General features: G+C 35.4%; 1 protein-coding gene across 2 annotated transcripts in view; it reads right to left on the bottom strand.

Moving 5' to 3' along the window:
* Positions 1–26,345, bottom strand: part of LOC125650057 (serine/arginine repetitive matrix protein 2-like) — a 59,673-nt gene that overhangs the window by 31,657 nt on the left and 1,671 nt on the right. For both annotated transcript variants that reach the window (XM_048878011.1, XM_048878003.2), the window contains exons 2-3: positions 20,056–20,301; positions 6,102–6,212 (exon numbers count right to left, since the gene is read on the bottom strand). In XM_048878011.1, coding sequence (XP_048733968.1) covers positions 6,102–6,212; positions 20,056–20,294 — 350 coding nt within the window. In that variant the 5' untranslated portion in view covers positions 20,295–20,301. The remainder of the gene's footprint in view (positions 1–6,101; positions 6,213–20,055; positions 20,302–26,345) is intronic.

The raw sequence follows: 26,345 nt of genomic DNA, 5'->3' as shown, positions 1-26,345 counted from the left end.
ATTTACCTATATTGTTGTATTACTATGCTAGAAGTTTTAATGAGTGTAGTATTCTTATGTACAGAGATAAGAAACTTTGATGTAAACTAACGATTCATGCTATTTTTCTAAGTCCAAGGGCCATAACTTAATGGAAAATCAATGCACCAAGATGAAATTCGAACTTGATCTGTAACTTGTTATGGCAAAGCAATGTACCAAATATCAAATGAATATCTGCAAGCACAACAAAAAAGAAGTCTGGAAAACTGACAATTCATGAAATTTTACTAAGTCCAGGGGCCATAACTATGTGAAAAATCAACGGACCAAGACCAAATTCAAACTTGATCTGTAACTTGTTATGGCAAAGCAATGTACCATATATTAAATGAATATCTGCAAGCACAACAAAAAAAAGTCTGGAAAACTGATAATTGATGCTATTTTTCTTAGTCCAAGGGCAATAACTAAGTGAAAAATCAACGGACCAAGATGAAATTCGAACTTCATCTGTAACTTATTATGGCAAAGCAACGTACCAAATATTAAATAAATATCTGCAAGAACAGAGAAAAAAATGTGGAAAACTGGACTGACGGACCGCAAACCTAAAGTCCCCTTCGACTTCGTCGGTAGGGGACTAAAAATTTTGGAAGATGCCTTCCTCCCCTACATGAGAATGTATTTATTGTTTTTTGTTTTTGTTTTTTACAGATATGCGCTTGTAGAGAAGAAGAGTTTTAAAATTTTGTCAATTTTTGGCACGTTTTGCAAACCCTTATGGCCCCAAGTCTGAAATTTACAATTCATGTCCCCCTATGCCTTAAAGATTTGAAAAGAATTATCAAAATGAATGAAAAATGTTCAATTAATGCTTAACGGACGATGACGGACACAGACCAATAGCAATAGATCACCTGAATGACTCAGGTGACCTAAAAAACTTTGTTCCCTTATTGTAGCCCCATCCTACAACAAGTAAGGGCCATAATTTGAACCTATTTGAATCTACACTACCTCACTGGTGATAATGGATTATATTGAATGGCATTTTACACATGTGAGACTTCAATTTGATTTCATTGTCATGTTATAAGCAATAATGTTGTAGCCATCATTTTAATCAAAGGAAAATTAGTCAGAACTTAATCTATGACATTCCATTGGATCTGATTTCATTGTACTAAATGGAGGGCATTGTATAAGAGATTTAAAAACTTGTCAATATATCAATTAGCAAATATTGAAGTTAGATATTGATTTGCATTAATATCTATAGTCTCAAGTGCTTGGTGTAGAGTTCAAAAGTGGAGAAAAAAATAAACAAATCTTTACATGTTAATCACCACCCTAACAAACATTTAGTGTGACCTAGTCATTGTTTTAATTAAGAGGAGCTGTGATGACAACATTCAGACATCTAGAAAAGATTTTTCAGATGGACATTCAAAATGTACAACCAGTAGCCCAATGCATTGTATTGTAGGGGCATAATAATCATACTTTGGCCTCAAAGATATATTTAGATGTGAACTATTGAAATGGTCCAAAATTGAACAGAGGATAGGAAATCTGTAAAAGGTTTCATTGTGTTGTTTGAATGTGACCAATGTTAAAAGCCTAACAGAGTACCACCAATAGTATATAATATGCCCGTGAAAAGCTTATTTAGAATGTTTTCTTACACCATGATTTGTAGAACTTGGCTTCAGGTAGTATCAGCAATCATCAGGATGTGACATACTTTCTTTGCATCGTAAAAACAGACAAATCATGCACTGTCTATGCAATATTTTCACTTGGCATAAGGTGTATGTGTACCAAGTTTGATGGTCCTAGCCCCAACTGTTTGGTTTGTATCCTGCTACTACGACCTTGACCTTTAACCTGAAAAACAATAGGCATCCTCCACTTGGCATAAGGTGTATGTAAACCAAGTTTGATAGTTCCAGCCCCAACAGTTTGGTCTGTATACTGTGTACAAGATTTTCCTAGTAAGTGATATTGCAACCTTGACCTTTGACCTTGAAAAACAATAGGCATCTTCTGCTTATCATGGTTATCAATTGTACCAAGTTGCAATATCCTGGAGCTTATGGTTCGGTTTGTATCCTGCCAACAAGGTTTTCCTACTAAGTGATACTACGACCTTAACCTTTGATCGTGAAAAAACAACAAGCATCTTCCTCTCATCCTGGTGATCAAATGTACCAAGATGTAAAATCCTGGAGTTTACGGTTCAGTCTGTATCCTGCCCACAAGGTCCAAACAGACACACGAATGGACATAGCCATTCCATAATACATCCCGTCTTCGACAGGCGTATAAAAATTATTGCAAAAGTTGAATGACCTGACGATAATTGACAAAATCCAACCGCATTGATGTAATATCTGACAAGTGCCCCTATTTCATCTTCTAATATATTTTCATTTCATCCTGATTCTTGATACCCTGTCCTGGGCTCAAAACAAACTATATCTTACTTGCAAAACATGAATTGAGATTTCTGATTTGCAAGCTGAAATTTGGAAAAAAATGCAAAATTTTGTGAGCTGAAGTTTTACAAACATTTCTAAGGAAGAAGCAATTCCAATTGGTTCATATCTACACACTTCCCATCACCTGGCACTTATTGGATGATTGTAAACATTTGTAAATTGTGAGCTGGGCTTTTTATTTTAAGGATATTCCCAAAAAATTTGCAAATTGATAAAGAATAAGAAGCTTCTAGCCCTGCTGTCCATTTCTCAAACAAATGTCAACATTTCTAGAAATTGCAAACCATGAAATACATCTTTGCCTGACAAATGTTCTATACACACCATACAAGGTACTTATAATTATATGTTACGCTATTCAATATAGCACGAGGCTTTTTATGCTACTCGAATCTGTCAGGTTTATGAGCTCTGTTCTCTTTCACTGACACCCATATACTTCCCAAACAGGATATTACTGCACTGGAGGAGGCGAAGAAAGATATACTGTTGTAAAAGATCCACGTTTTTACAGCTTTGTATCAAAAGAAAATGTTTAGCTTTGAGCAGACAACAGATCACTTCTTTGAAGAATTATTAGAAACCAGGGCCTTCCCGGCTAGCCTGTGAATAAACATTGCCAGCAAACTGATGTGAGAGAAAAATATACATAATTCAAAGATATTCATTCCATATCTGTGCAACATGTACTGGGCTGCTGATTCCATTTCTTTACAACAGGGTATTCTTTCACAGTGGGAAAGAATACCCTCTTCCAGGGGGAGACATTGTTTTTGCACTTTCTGTCTGTCTGTTGGTCCGTCTGTCAGTCACAAATTCTTGTGAATGCTTCTCCTGTATGGCTTATCAAATAGACTTGAAACTTCTACAATGCTTCATTGCCATTTGTAGATGTGCATATTGTCAGGACAGGAGGATCCAATTATTTTCCTATAAGTTATAATGAATCTAAGAGGGGTGGAGGATGTTAAAATAGCTTAGGAACACTTCTCCTCCTATATGGCTTATCTGATAACCTTGAAATTTTGTACAATACTTCATTATCATTCAATGATGTTTCACATTGTTCTAACCAGGGATTTAATATTTTTCTACAATTCACAGTGGATCAAAGAGGAGTGTTTTATAGCTTTTTTCATGTACAAGGGTATGTTCATTTTCCCACTGGTACTTTAGTATAACAGTAATTATTTTTGTATCATATACAACAACGGCATTGGTCCCATCTTTTTCCGACAATTATGCACAAAGTGCAGTTCATAATGTCTATGTTCCTGCCCATGCTTTCTCCTTCATACCATGCAGTACATTAGGAGTAGGGGGTTGTAATTTGGAGCAAGCTGAGGAGACATTTGTTTTTTACAAAAACAATTATATTCATATGACTGAAATCAGTGAAACATATAGTGTATTATTACAACATTTGGAAGCCTGTAGTACTTGCAGCAATATTCCATCATCCACCTTGTACCAAATATCAAATGACCTTTGAGGACAGTCTCTAGAGTGGTATGGGGAATAATGACACAGAATTAGAGTTGATGAAGACTGCTAACAGACAATATATACCACTACTGTCTATCTTTGACATATCCATCTTAATGACAAGTGATAATGACTGGTTTTCCTTATATTGATTTAAGCCATATTGGCAGTTTTCCATGCTCTGCATAAAAAGTCCATTGTGTTTAATGGTGGAAATTTTCCTACAGAAACAAGGGAGAAAATGCATCGTTTTTATGGCCCTTAAAATTTGACATCATCATAACATCTAAAATTATGACTTTCATTAAGTTTACAATTATTTCCAATAGATCATCATTTGATAGAATGAGATATGCTGACATAACAAGGCTCTGGCAAACAGGGTCTGCACTTATATGTGAAATGACACATAATGGGGGGGGGGGGGGGGGGGGGGGGGGGGGGGGGGGGGGGGGGGGGGGGGAGGGGTGTTAAGAAATTTGATTCTAAAAGGCCCATTTTGCACCATATTGAACAAAAATGTGTACAATAGCTGAAGTTTGATTCTGGTCAACCATGCAGTACGTCACTCGGCTGGTGTTTTTCACCAAATATCAAAGACATGATGAAGTAGTTTAGTGGATGACAGAGTACATACAGTCAAAACTGCCATAGCGACCCACTGTATTAAGCGACTCACTGTCGTATGTGACCATAAAAAGTTCCCCCAAGACGTTACTCTATATTTTGTACCTGTATTAAACGACCACCTGTCTGACGCGACCAACGACCATGATTTTTACAACATTTTCGTGTATTTTAACGAAATTTTACCTCTATTTAACGACTGTACATTTTTCGATTACAACGTGATTACTACTTTCAATTTCGGTTGAGCCGACTATTCTGGGAATTATCGCCCCTAACACTTTCGTTTTCAAACGCGCGACTATTCTGGGAATTATCGCCCCTAACACTTTCGTTTTAATACGCACAGTTTGGCATTGATTTTGTTTAGTCGGCCCACAGGGGCTTCTTATCCATTATGTTCTCAATCTATATATAAAAAAGTTAGATATTTATATATAGATTGAGAACATAATGGATAAGAAGCCACTGTGGTCGGCCCTCTGAATAAATTATTATACCCAAGCTGTCAACATTCAGTGTCGTGTGTGGTTAATTAATAAAACCCGAGTTGCTGTTTGTTTAACAAAATCAAGGATCAGGGAATCAAGGTCGGTGTATTTGAAGGTGTGAATTTCGACAAATTTTAAGAAGTGCCGGGTAGGCTAGATCGGAAATGGAAATCTACCACTTGTTATACCATTATGTTCAACAGAGTAAAACACCTGCCCGATTGCGATATAAAGCAGGTAAATATTGTGCTTAGGACTGAAAATTTAAACGGAGTATTCGCAGTTTTCCTGTATGAGATACTCGAGGATTCCAGAATAATGACCGGAACTAGCGGCTCACTTCGACATGTCCCGAGTATTTGATACATCCGAGTTCAAGAAAATTGCCTACATTAGTTCTAAGCTTAAAAGATTTGCTGTGCATGTACAATGGATATTGTGATTTATTTAATGTTTCTCAAATTTAATAACATTTTTCCAGCATGTATTGTACAAAAGGAGACGCAACACTTCACCATTTGCTTTCTTACCATAAGCATTGCATTTTTTAGTTACACTGTACAAGTAGGCTATACATAAATACTCTTTACAACAAAGTATTTATAAGTTTTAGAAAATTTATCATTCTTAAACAGATTAAATGTAATTTTTAATGAATAAAAATTTATGCTACATTGTATTCTACATTTTTAACTACAGTGTATTTAATTTATTTTACAACTATTAAAACCATACTTGATATTCTTAATGATAAATTCCAAATACATGTAGTCATTTTCTCCATTGTATAAATTATTTGCGAGATTTTATCCATTAACTGCGGAAAGTAGGCAACCTGTATTAAGAGACCACCTGTCATATGTGACCTTTTTTCCATTCTCCGTTGGACGGTCTCTTAATACAGGTTTGACTGTATACTGATAAATTACAATATTCCATCAAAGTACACATCTGCCTGGAGGCTCCTAGCGAAAACCCCCCATAAATTGATGACCCGAGTGTATCAGGAACTTACATTGGGCGTCCTGATGAGTCTTTTTCCACTGTTGCTTCTGTCACACCTTCTTTGTTAATAAGCATTGTTCTGAACATCGTCACTTTCTTCTCAATTTCCTCTGTTGAATATCTATTTCAACAAAAAAATAAATATGATTTAAGTCAATGTAACTATACTGCAATTACTTTATGCTGGGAAAATCTCACCACTATTACACTTTTGCACATTTCTAGGGAATCTTGTGGGCGAATGGAAAAATGGATTAAAAAATCTTAAATCTAGTATATAGCCTTCAAATTACTCTGGGAAAATAGGATGAATAATGCTTTACAATGTGTTAGGGTAAAAATTTCCCACTACACAGCATCCATTGAGATATGGTTGTAATGATTAATATACCCATACATCAGTGTACACAACAAGTACAAAAATACTGTATCGCAATGCTTTTTTTCTTTTTTTTTTTTTTTTAAATCTTGGCAGAATAAATAGTAAGAAAAATATTTTGACATCTTAAATAGTCATGAATTTTAAATTCCCATAAATCTGATAAAAATAAAAAACTTTTTCTTGCAAAAATAGAAATTTTGGGATAGAAAGGATTGATTTTAAAAACTATATGTTCCATACCAAACAGCATTTTTGAAATTGGAAACCAGACTTTGCATAAAATGTATAACTAGTTTGATAACAAGAGGCCCATGGGCCACATCGCTCACCTGAGTTACCTTGGCCCATATCTGAAGACTTTCCATATATATTTGCATGTAAAACCTTAGTCCGTATTGTAACCTCAACCTACCCCCAGAGGCCATGATTTTTACAAAACTTGAATCTGCACTATGTCAGGAAGCTTTCATGCAAATCTCGGCTCCTCTGGCACATTGGTTCTTGAGAGGATGATTTTTAAAGATTTTTTTCTATTTATTGCCAATTTCCCATGTAAAACTTTGATCCCCTATTGTGGCCCCAACCTACCCTCGGGGGCCAAGATTTTAACAAACTTGAATCTGCACTATGTCAGGAAGCTTTCAAGAAATTTCAGCTCCTCTGGCCCAGTGGTTCTTGAGAAGATTTTTAAATGACCCCATCCTATTTTTACATTTTTGTGATTATCTCCCCTTTGAAGGGGACATGGCCCTTCATTTGAACAAACTTGAAAGCCCTTTACCTAAGGATACTTTTGATTAAGTTTGGTTATAATTGGCCCAGTGGTTCTTGAGAAGAAGATGAAAATGTGAAAAGTTTACAATGACGCCAACGCCGACAGACAATGGACAAATTTTGCAGAAAAGCTCACTTGAGCCTTTGGCTCAGGTGAGCTAAAAAGCACATGCTTTTTATTCCTTCGATATTATATTACAGCATATACAGATTTAAGGGAATATCAATATATATCCTCTTATCCCTTCTGAAGATCCCATGTCTCTATTAGTCCTGGTTTTATAGTTATACCAGTTTTTATGTTTATGATCAGAGGTCAAGGTCACTGGAGTCACTTCACTTTTATACTAGTTTGTAGGCCCTGTCATTCTCTTCCCCTTTTCCAAAACTGTTATCAGGACTGTATCTATCATATTTGTGAAGTTAGATCTGTTGAATTTTGGAATTAATTTTCCCCCAATAGACTTCTATGTCAGACCTCGCCTCCATTTGACCCCCCAAATGTACCCTAATCAATCTGCAAAAAATCTTTTTGTACAACTAGATGCATTGGCCAATAATATCCTTAAATATGTAATACTTTCATCAATGGGTTACAGAGAATAGCTGCAGACGGTTTTAAGCACGAGAAAGAAGCGTAAAAATAATAAGAATACTACGAACTGTGCAAAAACAATAAATCTCTAAACTTCGTTTGGGAGACTTAATTAAAATAAAGAAAACAAGATACCTGAGTCACCTTGGTCCTACTGTTGTTCAGCAGTTGTGATTTTTAAAGATTATTTTATCAATCTATATTCCCATGAAATTTTGACCCCATATTGTGGCCCCAACCTAGCCCCAAAGGATCAAAGCATAAAATAAATTCACATAAAGCAGAGATGCCTCAACACCAATATGACTTGCATGATTTTGCTGTTCTGGATAATACCAAATCACAAGGTCATGGATCATGGTATGAAATGAAATACCTTGCCATAAGAAATCTATATACAAAATATGAAAGCTCTATCTGAAATAAATAGTTCAGGATACATTGGATAGGTAAGATTTTATAAAAAGTAGGTCAAACTTTCATGTCAAGGTCAAACACCAAGGCATAACAATGTCTTCCATAAAGAATCTATACACAAAATATGATATATATACTTTACATAGTTCAAATGATATCAATTGTCAGGTTTTTAAAACTAGGTCAAGGTTACAAGATCATACACAATTGTAACACAAGATCTTGTCATAAGGAGGCTATATATAAAATATGCTTAACAGGTTACAATTTCTTAAAACAGGTCAAAATTCAAGGTCACTAGGTCATAGTATGAAATGAAGGCCTTGCCATAAGAAAACTATACACAAAATATGAAAGATCTACCTTAAATAGTTCAGTAGATATTGAATAGGTCAAAGAAGTAAGGACGGTTTCTATAGTCATCTGGCCCAGAAAATAGATGATTTCGGTAGGAGTCCCAAAATCTGGCATTCAAATAAGGAATATATAAGCAACTCCAAACTACATTTAATTTGATCCAAAATTGCTTTGTATTGTATGACAGGAGCGTGAAGTTGGCATAAAATTGCCAAAAACTGCAAAAATCAATGAAAATTTTCATAAATTCAGGGGGTTTTCCTTTCAGAAAACATACAGCCCATGCGTCGAGCAAATTTATATTCAAACACATTTTTCATCATTTTGCTCGACGGATGGGCACACCTTTTCCTAAGCAATAATCTGGATGAAATTTAAGTTATCAAGCTCTTTTTGAAAAAAGGCGGGAAGAACTCTTATTCATGACGTAATAATGCCATAAAATAAGAAATAACTTTGATTTAAGTTGAAATAGTATACTTGGCATGTATTTAACTTATTCAAAACACAGATCAAGCTTGATTCAAGACACATATAAATCGGAGAATTTTTTGGGGCCTTTTTATGTACACAATCGTACCTTGTTCTTTTTAAAAAGTAAGTCAAAAAAAGTCAAAGTTCATGAAATGCTAGCAAGGTCTTGGCAAATAAAGAATCTATATACAAAACATGAAAGCCATACTTAAAATAGTTCAGGAGATACTTTGAATAAGTCAAAATTTTCTTAAAAGTAGGTCAAACTCCATGGTCAAAAGATCAAACACCATTGTGTCACAAAGTCTAGTCATAAAGAACACATACACAGAATATAAAAGCCCTACCCTATCTAAAATATTTCCGAATATATTCACAGTGATTTTTCAACATTTTTCAAAAGGGTCCTGTGGCTTTCAAATAGGGAAAAATTGTCAACATTTTGATCCAATTCAGAAAACCTAGTCATTATTGTAAATATGCTAAATATATCATATCAAACAAGAAATCAAACACAAATTGATGTCATTATTCTTTTATTTTACATATTTAGCTTTCTTTTCTTTAAGCTCTTAAACTTTTCAACTATGCTTTCTAAATCATCTAGAATTGATGCGTCTTTGTCATGTTGTACATAAACTTCACATTGAACTTATTTTTAAACAAATACGTTTTTCACCAGGTTTTGCTATTGGGAAAAATGCAAGTAAAATTGGGGGAAAATGGGTAATTTTTAGGAGGGGAAAGGGCCAATATTTGGACCTAAAATGGGTCTTTAAAAATCACTGATTCAATAGGATATATTTTCTTCAAAGTAGGTCAAACTCTAAGTTCAAGGTCAAGATATGAAATGAAAGGCCTTGCCATAAGAAATATATACAAGAGGGTCATGGGCCACATTGCTCACCGTAGTCACCTTGGCCCATATTTAAAGATTTTCCCTATATTTTCACATGTAAAACTTTGATCTCTACTGTGGCCCCAACCTACCCCTGAGGGCCATGATGTAAATAAACTTGAATCTACACTATGTCAGGAAGCTTTCATGTAAATATAAACTTCTCTGACCTAGTGGTTCTTGAAAAGATTTTCACTATATATTTCTATGTAAAACTTTGATCCCATATTGTGGCCCCATCCTACCCCCGGGGGCCATGATTTTAACAAACTTGAATCTGCACAATGTCAGGAAGCTTTTATGTAAATTTGTACTTTCCTGGCCGAGTAGTTCTTGAAAAGATTTTTAAAGATTTTCCCTATACATTCGCAAGAAAAGATTTGATTATTGTGACCCTAACTTACCCCCTCCCCCCCCCCCCCCCCCTCGATCATCATTTTAACAAACTTGAATCTGCACAATGACAGGAAGATGTCATGTAAATTTCAGTTCTTCTTGAGAAGAAGATTTTTAAATGACCCCACCCTATTTTTGTAATTATCTCCCCTCTGGAGGGGACATGACCCTTCCTTTGAACAAATTTGAAAGCCCTTCACCTAAGGATGCCTTTTGCCAAGTTTGGTTGAAATTGGCCCGGTGGTTCTGGAGAAGGAAATGAAAATGTGAAAAGGGGTGGCTCCTCTTTGTTGTATTATTTGCTAAAAAAGTTCACATACAGATTTTGAATTCAATAGCTGCAAGGATAGCCAAAAAAGTCAGGAAAACTATTAATACATGGACGTACAGATGTACACACAGGCTGATTAATACAAGCAGGACCCTAATCAAATTATCTATTTTATCAACACATTTATGTGTAAAGTTTAAATTTTCAGTAGGAATGAAGGCCAAAATATTACTATTCATGAACCTAGTCCTTTACAAGAAATCTAATTTGTTGCATTAAAGTAATGTTCGAGTCAAAGTTCTGTCCTTAAGCATTTGCTGCATAAATCAAAAGGATTTCATACATTCTCTCCCAGCCCTGTATTCAGCTGTTCTGAATTGCCTATATTTCACCACTGAGGATGAATAAAACATTTCTTAATGCAATTCAATATTATGTACAATTGATTCACCATTATAGTGAAAAGCCTATATTTGTAGCTTTCTAATTAGCCATATTTCCTGCTAAGACTGCAACCTGAGCCATATATGAGATTGAGGGAAATCAATTCTCATGAAGCGTGTATACTCTGCATTAAGCATTATTAATGTTCAGAGGTGATCAGCAAACACATTTATAGACGAGGGAGCCCACCAGAATCATGCTCACTGGAGGTGCACAGGTGTCAAGCAGGAATGACACAATGGGCTTTTCCCTTTTCCCTTTGATACAAGGGGCCCATGGGCCACAATACTCACCTGTCACCCTGCTTCTACTTTTCTTCAGAAATTATTTTTACCCTCTTTATTCCCAAGAAATATTTTAATCCCACATTATGAACCCATCCTAGCCCCCATGGGGTCATAAATGTCCACACAAAATGGAATTATTTGCACATTAATATGATTTAGTGCGCACCTGCTACTCTTGAAAAAAAAATTTTTGGGGTCATGAACCTCATGTAAAATTTTGAATCCCTATCTTAGCCCCATCCTAGCCCCAGGGACCATGCTTTCATCAAATATGAATGCACTATAAATTGGAATGCTTGCATATTAATATGAGCAATCACGGCCAATGCTTCTTGAGAAGACTTTTTCTATCTTTATATTTTCATGTAAAATTTTGATCCCCTATTTTGACGCTCATCTTACATCCTAGAATCTGCACTACCTGAGGATAATTGCAAATGTTTAAATTTTTTCTCTATATATTCCCACGCACAACTTTAAACTACATTGTGGCTGAAACCTTCTCCAAGGCTTTGATATGAACAAACATGAATCTGTACTACTTAAGGATGCTTGCATATTAATATGACTTATCATGGCCCTGTTGCTGGGGTGGGGTGGGAGGGGGTAGAAGATTGGATTAATTCTGACTACACTCATTAAGAAAGCTTTAAGATAAGTTCTTTGGTTTGAAAGTACAGAAACTCTTGAACATGAGATCTCTCATAGTAAAATTTAAGTCCAATTATATACACAGTAAAACATGCTTATAATGAAGTGCTGAGGATGAACTACTTAGATTCATTATAAACTTAATTCATTATATCCATTTAGCTAATATGTTTTAAAACTATAGGGAGTGAAAATCACTTTGCTGTAAGTGTGAATTCGTTATAAGCATGTTTGCTGTAACCGTGTTTTATTGTAAAGTCCATGCAATGTTATTTTCAATAAATGATTCCTGTAAAAACATTGTGGATCTTGATCGAGGTATCTTTCATTTATTGTTTGTGATCGTGCACGCATCACAAATTTTTGTAAACAGTCCTGCTTATTTCTAGAATTGCATATGTATAAAATTTTCTAAATAAAAGATGACATTTGAGAAAAATGCAGCAGTAATGCAGAATAAAGTTGAGTACATTTACTTTTGCTTTCACATGTCAACTCCAGCTAAAATAGGGAAGTTATGTTACATTCTTATTTAGATTCAGACTTTATTCCTAGGTTAAATTCACCCAATCCAGGTACCTAAATATACATGTACCTTAATCAGGATAATTTAATTGAATTGGGTAATTTTACCTCAAATGGGATAGATCCTCAACCTGCTAAGTAACAGCATAATTGCTATCATTCATAGTAAATGCATGTATCCAGATCATATATTAGTAAAGATTGGTTTACTATCATAACCGAACATGTTTCATGTGTACATTTTATGAAAACTTTAAGGGGGAATAACACACCTGAGAAATCTGATATGGAAAGTGGATCGAGGTTAAGTATATGATTTTGAAATTGAAATTTTTTTTATATACCTTATTTAGTTAAAAAATAGTTTTTAAATTAGTAGAACGTAGTCTGAAAAAAAATATTAAAATCCTGCTAGATTTGAACCCACAATCTACAGATCAGTATCGTCAACACATTAACCCACCCAATTAGATTTAAAGGGAATATAAACAAGTATTGCTATTATTGATATTTTCATTCATGTTTCAAAGAAAATTAGCCATAACCAGGAAGAATTGTTTTAGCACACTAAAACTGATGTCTAGATCCCTTTCTTTTTCTATAGTTTTTTAAAAAAAAAACATTTTTTATGGATCATCTTTAAAGTGGAAAATTAAGAGTCACAATACATAACAGTCTGTATATCTGCTTCAACCAAGGAACAGTGTAGTGAACGTATGATAGTAAATTAAACTTACTATCTTTCCAAATATCAAAGCCCAAATATCAAAAGACAAAACAGTTATGGTCTGAACCCCAAAAAAATGCCCTCAAAAGTTCTAATATTTGACCTTTACATAAAGCGTCAAGGTAAAAAACAGGCACACAACACACTGTCTTATCATATGTAAAACTTATACGGTACCAATTTTGATGCACCAGATGCGCATTTGGACAAATAATGTCTCTTCAGTGATGCTCAAGCCGAAATTTTGGAAATTCGAAATAACAATAAACTTGTAAGAGCTGAAAGGAAAACTAGAGTGCAAAAAACTGGAGCCAAATTCGTCCAAGGATAGAGCTATGCATGAGGGAGATAATCCTTAATTTTGAAATGAATTTCTAAATTTTATCCCAGCAATTAAATAAACATCCGTATTTTCAAGCTAGTAACGAAGAACTTAGCTACTGGGCTGTAGAGACCCTCGGGGACTAACAGTCCACCAGCATATGGTATACCTACATACCAAACATCAAAGGTCAAAAGACAAAAAAGTCATGGTCAAGACAAAAATATTATACCAAAAAATTCAATCATTTGACCTTTACATAAAAGGTCAAAGGTAATAAAAAATGGTATGCGACACACTGTCTTATCATGGTATACCAAATATCATAGACCTACGTCAAAAGACAAAAAAGTTATGGCCCGGACAAATATCCGCTTCATCAGAAGAACTCGAACTAAAACAATATATGTCCCCCTTCTGGGAAGGGAAGACATAATTATGACAATGTGTTATTCCACCTTAAATAGCCCGAGTACCTCGCTGCTGGTGACTCTATAATGCATTTATTGACCCACTTTCATTTACCATAACTCAATATGCTGAAACTGATAGCAACAACAGCAGTTACAAAGCATGCACTGCGAGTTCTTCTTAACTTCCATAGATGTGAGCTAAAAAGCACACAAGTTAAAGAACTGGTCTGACAACAATAAATTATTATTTTCTTAGACAATACTTGAACCACATGGGCATCCTTATCTTTGCATCTTCCAAGGAATTTGGATGATCTACATTGGAAATCTAATCATGACTCCTCATAACAGCTAAGGAAGACATTCCCTGGCCACCACTCAGTGTTTTTAACAGACTTAGGAGATTCATCATATAATGCTATAACATTAATTTTGTTTATTTGCTAGCAATACCACTGTACTTCAGTAGACCTTTACAGTCTGCTGTGAATTCACACTATATAAAATTCTATATTTTTGCCTTTTTGTCTGGAAGCCATCCAATGTAGTTTATTAACCTTCTCTTTTCCACCTTTTCCTATGGACATATTTCAGCTTGTCTGTAAATTTGTGCTGTTATCTTAAAAGTTTTTTCCCTCCTCTATAGGCGATATCAGTTGAAAATAAATAGTGTTATATGATGATTATATCATTAATTGTATTTGTTACAGCAATCTAAGTTCTCCTCGTGTTGTTGATTTATGCGTTGAGGTGTTTTATAATTTGGAAGGATTCAGGCCTCATGCGCATCACTCTAAAACTACCACAGCCTCACCTCCCTGTTCCATCCTCTCATGTGCATCACTCTAAAACTACCACAGCCTCACCTCCCTGTTCTGTCATCTCATGCGAATCACTCTAACAGACATGATTCCTAAGAAAAGAAAAAAAAGCTGAAGGAGGGTCTGGGGGTCCTCCCCCAGTGGGGTGTCAAGGGGCAGCGCCCCTGATCTGGGGGTCCAGGGGGCCAAAGGCCCCCGGCCGAAAATGGCTATTTTAACATTTGATAGCCCCTCAGGAATGACCTCCAGAGACCCATATTAAAGTTGTGAAGGTTTAAAACCAACTATTGACTACCTTCTCCAGCCATTCCCATTTCCATACATTACGTAGGCCCTTATCGATAGTTTTTACATCGCCACCTCGCTGCACAACGTGTGCTGACATTGTTTTAAAACGAGATCAGTTACTTAAACAAACTGTTGATTGGAGAAACCAAATAGCGAGACGACGATTCAACCAATGAACAATCAAAAGACATATATAACTTGAGGAAACATTTTACAACAAGTAAAACCCGCATCAATGACGGAAAATTCCGGATTACTAACAAAAACGGATTTTAAAATTTAGAGCGGAAATGAGAAATCCAGAAAGCGGAGAAAAATCATGTCTGCTCTAAAACTACCAAAGCCTCATCTCCCTGTTCTGTTCTCTCATGCGCATCACTCTAAAACTACCAAAGCCTCACCTCCCTGTTCCGTCCTCTCATGCGCATCACTCTATAACTACCAAAGCCTCATCTCCCTGTTCTGTTCTCTCATGCGTATCACTCTATAACTACCACAGCCTCATCTCCCTGTTCCGTCCTCTCATGCGCATCACTCTAAAACTACCACAGCCTCATCTCCCTGTTCCGTCATCTCATGCGCATCACTCTAAAACTACCAAAGCCTCATCTCCCTGTTCCGTCATCTCATGCGCATCACTCTAAAACTACCAAAGCCTCATCTCCCTGTTCCGTCATCTCATGCGCATCACTCTAAAACTACCACAGCCTCATCTCCCTGTTCCGTCATCTCATGCGTATCACTCTAAAATTATCACAGTCTCATCTCCCTGTTCCGTCCTACAGTCTTTCAAAAAGGTTTCAGAACAGAAAATTTCAGAGTAGAAAATTTTGAAATACCCACCCAACCCGACCCCCTTTTTAGCTCATCGGGACGAATATCTGGAGAGCTATTGTCATGATCCCAGTGTCAGTGTCACCTTTTCAGGGAATTTTTTTTAACCTTATTTTGAAATAAGGGGGATGGAGCTTTGATATAGTTGGATGTTGATATGTGGATGAAAGGTGAAGACAATGAACAGTGATCAATCTCATAACTCCTATAAGCAATACAAAATAGAGAGTTGGACAAGCACAGACCCCTATATATACCAGAGGTGGATGTTGATTTATGAATTTTCATTTCATATAGACAGTTTAAAGTATTAAGGTTAAAAGTTAAACACAGTTCTGCATACAATGTATATTGATTGTGTTGGTAACATGATTGCAATTGATCATTAACCCAGCATGCTACTTGCCATTATCATGGATGATACTTAAAATGTTGTTGGGGGTGAGCCCTGTTGTCTGGCGACCCCACAGTTTATATGGTTGTGTATATTGCTACGTGTTAAACACAGTAACTTCCTAGATAAAGTTTATGACATTAGCAATATTTGATATTTCTACATCATCAAAACAACTTTTGTAAATAAAAGACAGCTATTTTAAGAGAAATGGTCAATCGACAGCATGAAACGACTCGGCACACTTCAAGTATAAGACAGTGGTATGTACCAACATTGCCAAATATCTGTTTAGTAGTGAAATATTAATTTATAGCGATTTATAACCCAGTTAGTAGAAACATCCTGGATTGGTTCATCAATATATTCTTAACTACTTAATGTTGTACCAATCATATAACAGGTTATCATTTCATGTGTGTATATAATTCAACAAAAGGATCATCTCAGTAAATGTTATAAACTTTGTACAAAATATTATTCATATAACAATCGATCGCAGGTATTATTTACAAGTGGTCAACATAACCATTTCAACCTTGACCAGTGTCCAGTAAATAAACAGTGACCCATATTAAGTAACTACCCTGTTACCCTTGGTTTGTTACAATACGTATGTTGTTTCTGACCACTGTGGCCATGAGTATCTACCAAAAAATAAATTGTATAACTATCATTACATCTTGTGATTCAATTTTAAGAATTTAGAAGAAGAAAAGTAAATTACAGACAGTTTGTGTTTTGTTGAAATGTTAAATCAATGATTACAATCTTTCATAAACTAGATCACCCTTTACAGTACTATAAATAACCTTCACATAGCTAATTGAGATATAAGCATATTTGAAGTATTGTATAGCTGAAGGCCAAATAATCTTAATATACATTGCAATATTAGTCATGCCTCATCTGAATACAAGCTACACTAATTCCTTTGACCTCATCTGAATACAAGCTACACTAATTCCTTTGACCTCATCTGAATACAAGCTACACTAAATTCCTTTGACCTCATCTGAATACAAGCTACACTAAATTCCTTTGACCTCATCTGAATACAAGCTACACTAATTCCTTTGACCTCATCTGAATACAAGCTACACTAAATTCCTTTGACCTCATCTAAATACAAGCTACACTAATTCCTTTGACCTCATCTGAATACAAGCTACACTAATTCCTTTGACCTCATCTGAATACAAGCTACACTAAATTCCTTTGGCCTCAATTTTCATTAATATAGTCATGAAAAGCAAAAAGGAGAAAATGCAAATTTGAGTAGTAAAGAGAAGCTCTTTGGTCACCAACTCGAATCTAAGCAGAGTTCTTTAAAACTGTTATGGTCCTAGCAGACATTTTTTCATAGGGATCACCAAATATCTTATCATCATTAGTCCTAGGATCTGCCAAAATCTTTCTATAGCTATTTGATTCATTCCAGGTGAGGAATTTTTATTTCTTCATAATATATTCTGTTTTAGTTATCATAGGCTATAATAAGGTGTTAACAATTTATTTCATATAATTCATAAATTGTATGGGGCTTTTAGTGGGTCCTGCTACAAATGTTGGGGTCCTGCAAAACTTTTCTTCTGGCAAGACCTATTGTCTTGCTTGTTGGTAAAAGTTTTCAAGATCTCTGCTACCCTTTAAATATGTCAACGTACCAATATCTCCACCACTAGCAACCTTCCATATTGAGCATCAATATTCTAAATTCAAAAGTTTAGTTAGTCATATTTTGTTTCCAATTTTTCTTACTGGTTTGTAATAGTGAACCCATGTTTTGTCACCAGTAACAATGTCTGCAAATTGTCTTTGATTGAATTTGGGAAACATTTTGTGCAACTGCTTAGCAGTTTGTACTCATACCCGTTTTTGGTGATCTGTCAATATATGTGGTATCCATCTAGTAGAAATCTTTCGTACTTTCAAAATATGCTTCAAAATGAAATGCACCCGTGATAGCGATATGCCAACAGCTTTGGCAATATCACGAATAGTGTATCTGCCATCACTTTCAATTATTTCCCAGACTTTTGAGACAATTGCCTTGTCTGTTACAGTCACAGGTCGACCAGATTTTGCTGCATCTTTGAGGGACTCTGTGCCAGTCAAAAATTTCTTTTTCCACCTACGAACTGTCTCATAAGATACCTTATTAGACCCATAAACTTCACCCAATTCAGTAAAAATCTGCATTACCAAATGACCAAGTTTTGTGCGAACTTTTATATATATAAGCTCTAATTTCTTCAATATTCTCAACCCGTTTCCCAACCATTTTTACAATAGTGGTCAACGACTGGCTCTAAAGAAATGACTATAAGTTTAAAACTATGTGGAGCTGAAGGTTTGTGTTTATATACTGTTGGAAAGGTATTGAATAGAGTTATTCAAGTGTATCATCATCCACGAAATCGTGCAAAGCGTTATCGTGCTGTGGTACAATACATATTACATATCGAACAGCCCTCCTATGTCTTTTTTTTAACGATCAACTACCTTTGTATAAAACATGAAAACTTTTTGTTCAGAAATGTTTAAGACAGACAAATATCCATAATCAGATAAAGGTGCCTTCTTCCAACTAACAAACATAAAAGCTGTTAAAAACTTTACTACGAGATATTTTACCACGATGAAAATGTTTTAAACTTGGACTGAAAACCTTTTGTGACTTTGACTTTTGATTTCACGACTCAATTGGTGTCTTTTTTTAAAGGTCAACTAAAACCTTTCTGCAAATATGAAAGCTTTAATAATTTTGACAACTATAACCTTTCTGTAAATATGAAAGTGTTATGTTGACAACTATAATCTTTCTGTAAATATGAAAGCTTTATGTTAACAAACAAGAAATGACGTTTTGACATCTGATTTTACTCTATTTAATACATGATCGCATGTATATCTGTGTTGATCTACTTGCATGCACGACGACATTTTGAAAATTTCTGATAATTTGAATACCGAGTCCGAACTTATTAAATTTTTTTTTTAATTTGAGAAACGAAGTGTACATAAATTAAGGACAGGACTTTATCTGGAAAATTAGGGGCAAGAGAAAACCCCTAGGTAAACGGAAACACACCTATTTTTTTTTTTGGCCTTAACTGGTTGTGGTAGCCCAGTGGTTAGAGTATTCACTTTGTACCCGAGAGGTCATGAATTCAAGTACATGTAGTTTTTAATATGAAACATAATTATATTTTATACAAAGGTAGTTGAGCATTAAAGGAAGACTCATATATTTTGGAGTCATAGGCCAAGGTCACAACAAACTTCAATTTCTGATTTTGCTATGCTTTCATTGTGACACAGTAAGTGAAAAGCTGTCAGCATAACACTTTCATATTTACAGAAAGGTTATAGATTCTTGCATATTCATACAATAGATTGAAACTGATGATGACCCCACAGTCAAAATTGGTCAACCAAATAAATCTACCCATGCATTCTCATAATGAGTTGGTGATCTGCTTATTTCTTCTAGTTTATAACTTTAGATCCAGACCTTATTGAATACCACGTGGCATCCTTTAGTGAGAATCTTCTGCGATTTTAACATTAAGGTATTGGTCTCAAGTTTTGACTTTGTTTGTACATTCATATAATGTGCAGTCAACAAACTGATGTGCAATGATGAATTTGTACTGTAGTGAGTGCTAACTTTAAAAGACCGAAAACCTACCCCTGTTCCTCCATAAGGACTTGCATCTCCATGCACTTGAGTTCTACTTTTCGCTTCCGTTCATGGTCAAGGATTTCTTTGTTTGGCTGCTTGAGGAGTTGTTCATCCAGCTTCTTCAGCTCTTCCTCAGATTTGTAATCTACTCGGTCCTTGTGCTTCCGTAAAAATGAGAGATTTCTCTGAACATAACCATTCGTTCCACTTCCTCTAGCAGTGTCCAGACCAATTCCATTGTACATTGTAAGACTGCCAAAAAAATATATATTCATTTTAACAAATTTCACCTGAAATACTAGATGCTGAGATCTTGCCATTTTGGAAATATCATAAATTCCATGATGAAAACATAAAGCACTAACAAGCTTGATTCATATTCATCAATAATGCATCATAAGCCACAGCAAGCAAATGAAGTAAGTAAACTCCAGATTGGAAAATTACACTTCAAACAAATTCCATTTCCAGGTTTCATTCAAAGGAATGAAAATGGTGTAGAAAGGTTCTACTGAATTTCAATGATGTTAAGGAAACAAGAGACCCATGAGCTACATTGCTCATCTGAGTCACCTTGGTCCTGCCATTGTTCAGCTGTTGTGATTTTTAAAGGATTTATTCATTTTTATTCCCATGAAAAATGTTGACCCCATATTGTGATCCAAACCTAACCCCAATGGATCTCAACATAACTGAAAATGAATTCATGTAAATCAGAGATGCTTCAATACCAATATGACTAACATGATCTTGCTATTATGATCATATGATCATGTTATGGTATTAAAGACCTTGCCAAAAGAAATCCATTTACAAAACATGAAGACGTCTCCATATGAGTGAAAAATTCTCGAGCGAGACGTTAAGCAAGATACAATCAATCAATCAAAACATGAAAGCTCTATCTTAAAATAATTCAGGAGATATTGAATAGGTCAGAGTTTTATTAAAAGTAGGTCAAACTTCCAGGTCAAGGTCACAAGATCAAACATCAAACAAGAGACCCACAGGCATTATCGGTCACCTGAGTATTATTTAAAAGTATCACCAGCCCCAAGGACTATGAAATCTATTTAAAAAATTCTGTTCTGCATATATCAAAGCTAACTTCTAATATTCAGCAACACTATAAACAAGAAGTGTTCCTCAAAAATTAAATGCCCCCAAATGTGCCTATACTGATGAAAGACATTAACATAATATACAGTGAAACTTTTCCAAACCAGACCCTCAGAAAACCGGTCCTCCCTGAATATTTGCAGACTTTTAAAGTCCCAGCAGAAATCTTAACATTTCCTCACAAAGAAATTCTCACAAAACTGGCCACCCATGAAAACTGGACATTCGCCATTTTTTAATAGAACATTTGTTATCAAACGTGTAATTTTCCCTCCTAATACTGGCCACTTTTTAAGACCATTAACACAATATGACCAATTTGGACCCTTCTTTGAGTCAAAACCCTGGGGTTGCAAAATTCATAATTTTGATACATCCTTCCCTGCTTTAATTAAATATGCATTTAGTTTTTATACCATATCAGTAAACTTAAAGAAGTCTTTCAAATGATAAAAACAATAATCAGTAATCACTATAATAATATTGGCCCCACCCTGAAACCCTTACCCCTGGGATCATGAAATTCACAATTTTGGTAAAGGACTACCTACTCCTTCTAAATATCTAGTTAGTCTCAATTTAGCTGCAATAATGTAGCTCTGATTTTTTTTTATTCTGACGTTTTTCTCCCCCTTCCCTAAAAAAAAAAAATCAAAAAAAATCAGAGAGTTCAATTTAGTATCAATATGTTGGCCTGGGGCTGCAGGAGTCCTGAAATTTACAATTTATGTTATCCTTGTCCCAAAGATGCTTCATACCAAATTTGAAACAAGAGGCCCATGGGTTACATCACTCACCTGGCCCATATTTAAAGGTTTTCCCTATATATTTGCATGTAAAACTTTGATTCCTATTGTGGCCCCGACCTACAACCCCCTCCCCCCAGGGGCAATGATTTTAACAAACTTGAATCTGCACTATGTCAGAAAGCTTTCATGTAAATTTGTACTTTTCTGGCCCAGTGGTTCTTGAGAAGAAGCTTTTTAAAGATTTTTCCCTAAAAGTAAAACTTTGATCCCCTATTGTAGCCCCATCCTACCCCTGGGGTCATGATTTTAACAAACTTTAATCTGCATTATGTCAGGAAGATTTCATGTAAATTTGTACTTTTCTACTCCAGTGGTTCTTGAGAAGAAGATTTTCAAAGATTTTACCTATATATTTGCATGTAAAACTTTGATCCCCTATTGTGACCCCAACCTACTCCCTTCATTTGAACAAACTTGAAAGCCCTTCACCAAGGTATGCTTTTTGCCAAATTTGGTTGAAATTGGTATGGTGGTTCTGGAGGACAAGTGGAAAATGTAAAAAAAAAAAAAAAAAAAAAAATTACTGACCATGGACAACAGGCGATCAGAAAAGCTCAAGGTGAGCTAAAATTTTTTTAGAATGGTAGTCATCAAGAACAAGAGGCCCATGGACCACATCGCTCACCTGAGTCACCTTGGTCCATATCAGAAGATGTTCCATATCTATTTGCATGTAAAACCGTAGTCCTTATTATGGCCCAAACCTTCCCCTGGAGGCCATGGTTTTTGCAAACTTGAATCTACACTATGTCAGAAAGCTTTCATGTAAATGTGAACTTCTTTGGCCCAATGGTTCTTGAGAAGAAGATTTTTAAAGATTTTCCCTATATATTTGTATGTAAAATTTTGATCCCCTATTGTGGCCCCATCCTACCCCAGGGGGGCATGATTTTAACAAACCTGAATCTGCACTATATCAGAAAGCTTTCATATAAATCTCAGCTTTTCTGGCTTAGTGGTTCTGGGAAGAAGATTTTTAAAGATTTTTCCTATATATTTGTATGTAAAACTTTGACCCCCTATTGTGGCCCCATCCGACCCCCGGGGGCCATGATCTTAACAATTTATAATCTGCACTATATCAGGAAGCTTTCATATAAACCTCAGCTTTTCTGGCTCAGTGGTTCTTGAGAAGAAGATTTTAAAAGATTTTTCCTATAAATTTGTATGTAAAACTTTGATGCCCCCCTTGAGGCCCCATCCAATCCCCGGGGTCCATGATTTTAACAAACTTGAATCTGCACTATATCAAAAAAAAAAAAAAAAAAAAAAAACGAAAAAAAAACAAAAAAAAAAAAAACTATGACCCCCTATTGTGGCCCCATCCGACCCCCGGGGGCCATGATTTTAACAATTTAGAATCTGCATTATATCAGGAAGCTTTCATATAAATCTCAGCTTTTCTGGATCAGTGGTTCTTGAAAAGAAGATTTCTCCTATATATTTGTATGTAAAACTTTGATCCCCTATTGTGGCCCCATCCGACCCCCGGAGGCCAGGATTTTAACAATTTAGAATCTGCATTATATAAGGAAGCTTTCATATAAATCTCAGCTTTTCTGGCTCAGTGGTTCTTGAGAAGAAGATTTTTAAAGATTTTCCCTATATATTTGTATGTAAAACTTTGATCCCCTATTGTGGCCCCATCCGACCCCCGGGGGCCATGATTTTAACAATTTAGAATCTGCATTATATAAGGAAGCTTTCATATAAATCTCAGCTTTTCTGGCTCAGTGGTTCTTGAGAAGAAGATTTTTAAAGATTTTCCCTATATATTTGTATGTAAAACTTTGATCCCCTATTGTGGCCCCATCTGACCCCCGGGGGTCATGATTTTAACAATTTAGAATCTGCATTATATAAGGAAGCTTTCATATAAATTTCATCTTTTCTGGCCCAGTGGTTCTTGAGAAGAAGATTTTTTAATGACCCTACCCTATTTTTACCTTTTCTTGATTATCTCCCCTTGGAAGGTGGCCTGGCCCTTTATTTTAACAATTTAGAATTCCATTTACCTAAGGATGTTTTGTGCCAACTTTGGTTGAAATTGGCCCAGTGGTTGTTGAGAAGAAGTTGAAAATGTGAAAAGTTTACAGACGGACGGACGCCGGAATATGGGTGATCAGAAAAGCTCACTTGAGCTTTCAGCTCAGGTGAGCTAAAAAGTTAAAAATGTTCAATTGTTAACACACAACTTTGACATGCCATATCTTTCTTGGGCGTGTAATACAGGGTTGGACGGTTAAAACCGCCCCCGGTTTTTACCAGTGGTTTTAACTATCCCCGTCAATACTCCCCAAGTGGTCAATACTGGTCAATTGTGATTTAAACTGTCCATTTTCCTATTTTTGTACATTTCTTGCAAAGATAAAGATAAATTAAGTGTTTTCATTATATGGATCAATTGTTGATCAATATTTTTCATTAGATAATCAAATGTAATTTCATAAGTTTAATATATTTGGTTTGCTGAAACTGACCGAAATATCTAAAGTACCTAACAGATGGTCACAGTTCTATAGCATAGCTTGACAATTGGAGACAGACCTGTTAATACATATACCTGGACAGAATAAGAATAAAAGGTAGCTGGACATTACCTGAGCACAGGAAGCAGAATTGACAGGTGTTGATAAACAAAAAACAAAAAAAGGCTTGGACCAGGGATGTCCTGTGTGTGTGTGTTATTGTTATGAAAACATCACCAACCCACCCCCTCAAATTCAACAGTTAAAATGAAGATTGATGAAACAATACTTATAGGTAGTTCTTGTTAAACATGGAATTTGAACAGAAGCTTACATCTTCCCCAATTCAACAGAGTCATTTGTATGTTATTTATTTGATATTATGACTTATAAGTATATTATAAACTGATAGTGCATGTTATGAATTACAGTATTTACCATAATGGTCACTTAAAACATTTAAAATAAATAACACAGACTATAATGACCAAATAATTTTCAATTGACCAGTATTAACCAGTATTGACTGGTTTTAACCAGTATTGACCACCAGCCCATTCAATACTCATACTGACCACATTTTTGCCAACCCTGGAATATGTGGCAGGAAAAATTCTATTAAACCCGAAAACACACTCTGGAATGTTCGTAGAAGTAATCAATATACAATATGCCTATGTAGGGAAGATGGTGATCATTTCTGAAATACATGTACCAGGTAGTAATGCCCCCAGTTTCCTCTAGTAAAATGAAATTCCACTCTTGCACCATTTCCTAAATTTTACTAGACAACTAGTTTAATAAGATATAATTGTACAAAATCTGAGACATATATCAGTGATTGGTAACTTCTCCTAGTCTCAGACATATATCAGTGATTAGTAACTTCTCCTAGTCTCAGACTTAAATCAGTGATTAGTAACTTCTCCTAGTCTCAGACATATTTCAGTGATTAGTAACTTCTCCTAGTCCGATACTTATATCAGTGATTAGTAACTTCTCCTAGTCTCAGACTTAAATCAGTGATTAGTAACTTCTCCTAGTCTCAGACTTATATCAGCGATTAGTAACTTCTCCTAGTCCGATACTTATATCAGTGATTAGTAACTTCTCCTAGTTTCAGACATATATCAGTGATTAGTAACTTCTCCTAGTTTCAGACATATATCAGTGATTAGTAACTTCTCCTAGTCTCAGACATATATCAGTGATTAGTAACTTCTCCTAGTCTCAGACGTATATCAGTGATTAGTAACTTCTCCTAGTCTCAGACTTAAATCAGTGATTAGTAACTTCTTCTAGTCTCAGACGTATATCAGTGATTATTAACTTCTCCTAGTCTCAGACTTATATCAGTGATTAGTAACTTCTCCTAGTCTCAGACGTATATCAGTGATTAGTAACTTCTCCTAGTCTCAGACTTATATCAGTGATTGGTAACTTCTCCTAGTCTCAGACTTATATTAGTGATTAGTAACTTCTCCTAGTCTCAGACTTATATCAGTGATTAGTAACTTCTCCTAGTCTCAGACTTATATTAGCGAATAGTAACTTCTCCTAGTCTCAGACTTATATCAGTGATTAGTAACTTCTCCTAGTCTCAGACTTATATCAGTGATTAGTAACTTCTCCTAGTCTCAGACTTAAATCAGTGATTAGTAACTTCTCCTAGTCTCAGACATATATCAGTGATTAGTAACTTCTAGTCTGAGACATATATCAGTGATTAGTAACTTATCCCAGTCTCAGACTTATATCAGTGATTAGTAACTTCTCCTAGTCTCAGACATATATCAGTGATTAGTAACTTCTCCTAGTCTCAGACGTATATCAGTGATTAGTGACTTCTCCTAGTCTCAGACATATATCAGTGATTAGTAACTTCTCCTAGTCTCAGACT

Source organism: Ostrea edulis, chromosome 1 (genome assembly GCF_947568905.1).
Source record: "Ostrea edulis chromosome 1, xbOstEdul1.1, whole genome shotgun sequence".
NCBI classification, from domain to species: domain Eukaryota; kingdom Metazoa; phylum Mollusca; class Bivalvia; order Ostreida; family Ostreidae; genus Ostrea; species Ostrea edulis.
The sequence above is the reverse complement of the archived record's forward strand: the minus strand, read 5'-3'. Positions and strand labels throughout refer to the sequence as shown.